General features: G+C 34.7%; 1 protein-coding gene across 3 annotated transcripts; it reads left to right on the plus strand.

Moving 5' to 3' along the window:
• Positions 1 to 2,594: 2,594 nt before the first annotated feature.
• On the plus strand, positions 2,595 to 5,770 carry LOC145003374 (aquaporin NIP1-1-like). 3 transcript variants are annotated; one of them, XM_078962502.1, is made up of 7 exons: positions 2,595 to 2,798; positions 2,981 to 3,205; positions 3,286 to 3,483; positions 3,668 to 3,729; positions 3,815 to 4,027; positions 5,106 to 5,240; positions 5,332 to 5,770. In XM_078962502.1, exons 1-7 carry the CDS (start codon positions 2,673 to 2,675, stop codon positions 5,513 to 5,515), a joined length of 1,143 nt encoding a protein of 380 aa, XP_078818628.1. In that variant the 5' UTR covers positions 2,595 to 2,672; the 3' UTR covers positions 5,516 to 5,770. The 3 variants fall into 3 exon arrangements, with proteins under 3 accessions (XP_078818628.1, XP_078818629.1, XP_078818630.1); XM_078962503.1 differs by lacking the exons at positions 5,106 to 5,240; positions 5,332 to 5,770 and adding an exon at positions 4,314 to 4,478; XM_078962504.1 differs by lacking the exons at positions 5,106 to 5,240; positions 5,332 to 5,770 and having other exon boundaries at positions 3,815 to 4,031.
• The last annotated feature ends 998 nt before the right edge of the window (positions 5,771 to 6,768 follow it).

The raw sequence follows: 6,768 nt of genomic DNA on the forward strand, positions 1-6,768 counted from the left end.
TTCATGAAGTAGTAAACACATATTATTAGAAGTTCTTCAACAGCTGATGACAGGGTGAGGTCGGGAACCTAAGAGAGCATAGGATGTGTTGTAGTGGGTTGGATTGCGATGTCTAGTGATGGGTATTCATTTGAGAATAGGTGTATAAGAATGGATAGTACAAATATGGACAGGAGTAGTTACTTAGAGGATCTGAGATGATTCTTAAGGAAAGTATCGATAGGCATGGAAGGTAGTATTGTGCCCGTACTTAGAGGATCAAGGGTCTGCTTTCTTGAATCTAGTTAGGTCAGGTGTTAGTTGATTGTTTCAGGAACCAAGGGAAGTGAATCAGTAAGATCAACTTTTTTTGTCTCTGATGTATCCTGACTAAGAGTATAATGTTTCTTATATTTATGAGTAATGCTTGTGATGAATTTTTTCCTCGGGAATTAGGCGAGGTGTGTGGTAGCTCATGTGTTTCTAGATGGAGAATCGGTGTCATGAATGAACAGAATTATTGTTTATTCATCTGCATGGGATTCTGATGTTAGAGGTGGTTATGATTGGGAGCTTTTTGAGGTCTCCATCTGAGATCCGGAATAACTTTAAGTTCGCTTGGTCCATATATGGAAGAGCAATCTTATGCTGTGCTATATATTCTAAAGATTCGGGGATGCTACACATTCGATTGAACCAGTTTGAGATGTGGTTTATCTGCAACATCATTTAGTGGTAGTTCGAACCCTAAGTGGGGTAGAACTGACTATTTCTCTTGAAGGATCACCCCTATGTTCGAGTTTATGATTTTAGAAGGATGGGTCTTAGGGATTTGCAGTCCACATATACGGAACATTATTTCAGGATTTGGTCAGGACAAAGGTGCATAGCAATTTATCATCAGATGTATGTGTTCAGGAGTGCAAGAGTCATTTTCGCGGAAAGAAGATGTTGGATAAGCAGCTTTGTTGTAGCTAGTGGCTCCTCTTGGAATGTCACTGAATATATCAAGAGGCATTTGGGACGCCCAGGTTGAGCATCGAGTGCTGAGGGAGTCCTCAACCCGTTGTATAGATTGTTATCCCTGTCCTAGGGTAGGATGTTATTGATCGGTAAATCAACTTCAGAGTTTGGTATGTTTAGTTTCATATGGGTTTTTTTAGTAGTGATAGGGTTTTTGGTTTAGTTTTCACTGCGTTCTCGATCTTTGGTTATTTCGTTCATCATCAAACGTATAGGTTCTTCGAAAGTTTCGAGTTGTGTCAGTTGAAGTTCAATGGTTGCATTAACCTATCGTGAAGCTCTATATGATTTATATTTTATTTCTGTGTATGTTTACCCTTATTTGTGGTGTGGAATTTTGGTTCATAGTAGGCTCAAGTTTGGCAAGTTTCCTTGGTTATGGGAAGTTTGAATGTTGGGGTAGCGTTGTTCAGCTTTCTAGGTGTGACCTTGATCTACATAGAATCTAACTTTTCGCATGTTGTGTCGGTAGGATTTGTGTGTGCATGCATTGTATGTGTATTGTTGTGTGGGGGTATTTTGAGGAACTCACTAAACTTTGGCTTATAGTTGTGGATTTGAATGTTTCAAATACGTTAGAGGATCGGGGGAAGGCGACGAAGTGATTGTACGCATCATCCCGTGAATTTACGTTTGAAAGATGTTATTTGATACTCTGATGTTATGATTATGTTTTCAAACAATGAATTGGATGACCTATGGTTTTATGAAAATGTATTTTGGAAAATGAAAAATATATCATGGTTTTTGGGATGTTACACATTCTCTACTTGGTAGTGTTGTTTTGCACATTTAAACACATCAAAGTCATTGCAACCGCTTTGCTTTTTTGAATGAAGCTTTTTGTATACCCATTGAATTTTATGCACCTTCTATTCATTTGATTCTATTTACTACTAAGCATATCACGATTACGGTTTGGTTTTTTCTTCAAGATACCGTGAAATTTAGCAAGAACCACTTCCGAATAAGCACATTTCTTCATACAATTTCCATGACTTTTATTTTTCAAATTCCCATACCACGCTACCGCTAAAGCGTACCCCTCGTCTAGTGTCCATCATTGTGGAATTTCTTCATTTTTCGTGACAACCGATTTACCTTTCCTTTTCCTTCTCCCACTACCTATTTCTTGTGTTTCAGTAACGATATCTACCGATGGTTGTGTGGGTGGTGGTTATGGGGTTGTTTGTGTTTGGACATTTGGCATTAAAGAAAAATTATTGAAAATGTTTTGTTGTAAATTAGGGTTTTATCCAAAGATTTTGTTGAATGTATGGCGATGAAGGAAATTGGATTGGATGTGAGGTGAGATTGAAATAATTTACTTGGAATGGTATTTGCGGCGAACTTGGAGAATTTAATGGTTTATATAATTTTCATATAGGGCGAATCCGATGAGAGAGGTTGTGTTTGGTTGTGGATTTGGGTTGTGTGGATATGTGTTTGGGTTTTCTCCATTTTTTTGGTTGAAGTGGGTATTGAATTGTATCAAAATATAAAGAAAAAGAAAAGAATAGTATGAAGAAAAATTTAGTAAAATTATATATATATATATATATATATATAAAACTTAGATTGATATTCATTGTAAACTATGGCTCCATAAGTAAATTCTTCCTCCCCTCCAAAACTCATTAATACGGACGAAAGCACACAGTGGTGCAAGTATGGCTGAGATAGGCGGAGGAGGGTCAGCTAATGGACACCATGGGGAGACGGTTGATATAAAAGATGAACCCGTCTCTTCAACCGCCAATTCTTCCTCCCTTTTCACTATCCCTTTCTGCCAAAAGGTGAATCATATCTGTTTATGATAAGCTGATCACGTGTGTTCTTTTTTATTAATGAATATCTATCTCTTACTTTGATATTTCCTTTATTAATTCTTCTTCTTCAAACTTGAGATTAAGATTGGTGGTGTTATAGATCTACCATAAATGATATTTTCTTAAGCATGGTTTCAATTTTATCGCAGTTGGTAGCCGAGTTTCTGGGAACATATTTCATGGTGTTTGCAGGGTGCGGGGTGGTGGCGGTGGACGTGGAGAAGGATCATGTGATCGGTCAAGTTGGAATTGCCATCGTATGGGGAGTGGTGGTGATGGTGATGATCTACTCCGTAGGCCACATCTCCGGTGCCCATTTCAACCCTGCGGTCACCATTGCCTTTGCCTCTTGCAAGAGATTCCCTTTAAAAGACGTGAGTAAAGTATCATTTTACCATTCGTTTAGATTTTAATGTACATTAATATACTTGTCCATTGAAACATTGTTTTTTAGGTTTTTGCATACGTAGTTGTTCAAATCCTCGCATCAACTCTTGCATGCGGAACACTACGATTAGTATTCAACTGGAAACACAATAATCTAGGTGCAACAATCCCTGCGGGATCCGACCTCCAATCGTTGGTGCTGGAATTCATTATTACATTCTACCTCATGTTTGTTATTTCTGGGGTTGCTACCGACAATCGTGCTGTTAGTATAACTTTTTTCATTATCATATTCATATATTCTACCTCTTGTTCTTTTTTATTTGGTTTGACTTCTATTCTCGAATTCATAAATCTTTAAATCATGGTTGACTTTATAGCCATTTTTATACAGCTAAAATTCCTAGGAATATTCTTTATTGATCATATTTTTTATTATTTTGATTTAGATAGGGGAGGTTGCAGGACTTGCCATTGGATCAACCATTCTACTCAATGCCATGTTTGCAGGGTACGATTTCTTTTAGAAAAAAAAATATTTTTTTTTCTATTCTTTTATTTATTTGTTTGAAAAAAAATTATGATGTTGGGTGAAGGCCAATTTCTGGGGCATCAATGAACCCAGCGAGGACCCTAGGCCCAGCCATTGTGTCTAAGGAATACAGAGGCTTATGGGTTTACATATTGGGACCAATTATTGGAGCTATTGCGGGTGCATGGTCATACAATGTACTCAGGTTCACCGATAAGCCTCTCCGTGTCATTGTCAACAATGCATCTTTCCTGCAACGTAGCAATGGACGAAATCGGTAATTCTTTCTTTGTATCAAATCTCTAAAAAAACTAAATAAATCAAAGCCTCTTTCTTTTCTCAACCTCGCTCAAAACGCGCACTAGACTTATTATTTCTCTTTTTCTCTTAATGCTTGGCGCACATTTTCTAATGAAGAGAGGCATGGTGTTAATGACATCATTACTTGGATCACAAATGTGCATCCATAGACATAAATACAGTCGTATAGATGAACACCAGCCTTATTTATGGGCCCAAACAAATATTTAGAAACATTTTAATTAATTGTCTTATACATCCAGAGCCCAACTCCTAAGCCCAGATCTGCGGAGGGGTCATCTAATTTACAGGTTAGATAATGACAGGCATATAATAATTAAAAATAGAAGCACATTTTTTAACACAAAAGGCTGAAAGTGGAGAAAAACATAATTATGCGACTACACGTTACCATTGATTGAGGTTAAGTAATATAGGCAACCGTATATAAAGGAAAAAAGGATAACTATGAGATATAGTTTAAAAAAAAGTTGAGTAAATTACTGAAATCTTCTCTATGGTTTGGTTAAAATTTCATGTTTGGTTTCTATTTTTACTTTTGCACTCAGATCATCCATGTGGTTTGATTTTGTTGCGTTTTTCGTCCCTTACATATATAAAATTAGGGATAAAACGTGCAATTTTGATCAAACCATAGGGACGAATAAAAACCAAATGCAAAAAAAAAAGTTAGGGACCAAACGTGAAATTTTGACCTAACTATAAAGACGATTTCAATAATTTATTCAAAAAAGTTAGAAAATGGATAAAATTTTCCTCCATTTAAGACACAATAGAGAAACTTGAAGAAAGTAGATCTTCACGCCTAAATATGGAGTCTCAGACCCAAGCTTCTCCCAGGTCTTTCTTCTTCATTGAAGTTTTTATATTTGTAATTATACATCAAATTAGTTTGAATTCAACAAGTACAAATTAAGCCGATGAATTTCTTACACATATATAATATATATAGTTTTTACTTATCTATGAATTTAATCAGGATTGATGTGGTGTAACTATAAGTGACTAGATTTGCTACGTTTCCTTCTATACAGCAATGATAACAAGCCAAACTCCAAGTGCCCAGATGGATGGACATGCGCCATCACCAAAACTGAGCCATCTAAGATTGGTAAACCATTCGCAATATGTGATGGAAGTGGTTGCACATGTGTCACGTACGTATTAACGTAAGTTCTTTAATGCTAATGAACACTTTACTTATTTAATCTTTGAGCTATGGTAGTGACACAACAACTATATGCATGCATGGTGTTGCAGTCAGACAGTGGAGAGCTCTGCAGTTGAAGCAGCCAAAGCATTCTGTGAGTGTGCTGAAGGTTGGTCTTGTGTTGTATCCAAATTGACCGAAGGCTCTGAAGCCGGAAAGACCTATTTTGAGTGTGGCGAAGGTTGCATATGTGTGATAGATGAAACAAACAACGTGAAGGTTGTGTGTGCTTGAGTTTTGCACCATGTGGTTGATATTCTAAGTGAACAAAGGGAAGAAGGAACCAAAAAGACTACACATATTATTATGTTTTTCCTAAAATAAGCTCCATGTGTCGTGTAAAAAGTATGTGAAGTTTGTGTTAATTTAGCTGCAGTAATTATGGTGTGTGTGTGTGTGACAAAAGACTATTTAATTGGCTTTTCAGAGGTTGAGGAGGAAAGTCATGGTTTTTCCTATGCATAATATGGTAGACTTTATTGTTGATAATCTGGTCATTCACACAAATTGTTAAATACTCGAAATAATTACAAATATCTTTTAGGCGTATTTTTTATAGCAATATAAATAGCTAAAAGAAACTCCCATCAAATGTCATATAAAAGAAAAATTAAGAAAAAAAAGATGGAATTTGTTTAGATTTTATTTTAAGCATTAAAAATTAACTTTTAGATAAAATGATTTTTTAATTTATGATATGGGAAAATGAATTTTTAGAAAAGTGTTTCAATTAATTTTTACAGCGGAAAAATCAATTAGTTCCGTAAGTAATTTTGTTAAAAGTGTTTGTTATAGATGTTTTAAGGGTATTTTAGATTTTACAACCTAAAAAGTTATTAGAAATTCTAATTTACTGAAAAAATTGAATAGTTAATGAGAAGTTATTTTAAAAATCATTTTCATATTATCGAATATTTTTTTTTATTTATTGACTTTTCAAAAATCTAATAAATAAATAAATTGGTTTAAATTAAATGCCAAATACCCTCTTAGATTTGTTGATAGCTTTTTAAATATCGTATATCACAATGTTTTAATCTATTTGAATATACATGTAAAGTAATAAGCTTAAAGCAGCGATATTTTAAATAAATAGGAAAAAAAAAATGATTGCTAACATGTTAAGAAGCTTTTGGAAAAAATAGCTTCAACTAGCATAACATAACTAATTAGTAGATTGATAACATCACTCAAAACAGGCAAAAACTAAAAGTAAGTTTACAAAACCAAATATCATAATGAGGATATTGATGTCGTTTGTTATTTACATATTATTGTGTTATATATAAATGGAAAAATGGGCACACTATAATCCTACAATGTTTTGTATATTTGTTCATTCGGTTATTTATGTTATTTTCATGACTTTTAAGGAAATAAAGTTTTATTTCTCAAATCGAATAGATCCATTATAAAACTGAAGGGATCAACCGGTGACTTCCTCATCTAAAACGATAACCATTTGACCAATCCATGTCTTTATTTGT

Source organism: Lactuca saligna, chromosome 6 (assembly GCF_052625555.1).
Source record: "Lactuca saligna cultivar CGN05327 chromosome 6, ASM5262555v1, whole genome shotgun sequence".
Classification (NCBI taxonomy): Eukaryota; Viridiplantae; Streptophyta; class Magnoliopsida; order Asterales; family Asteraceae; genus Lactuca; species Lactuca saligna.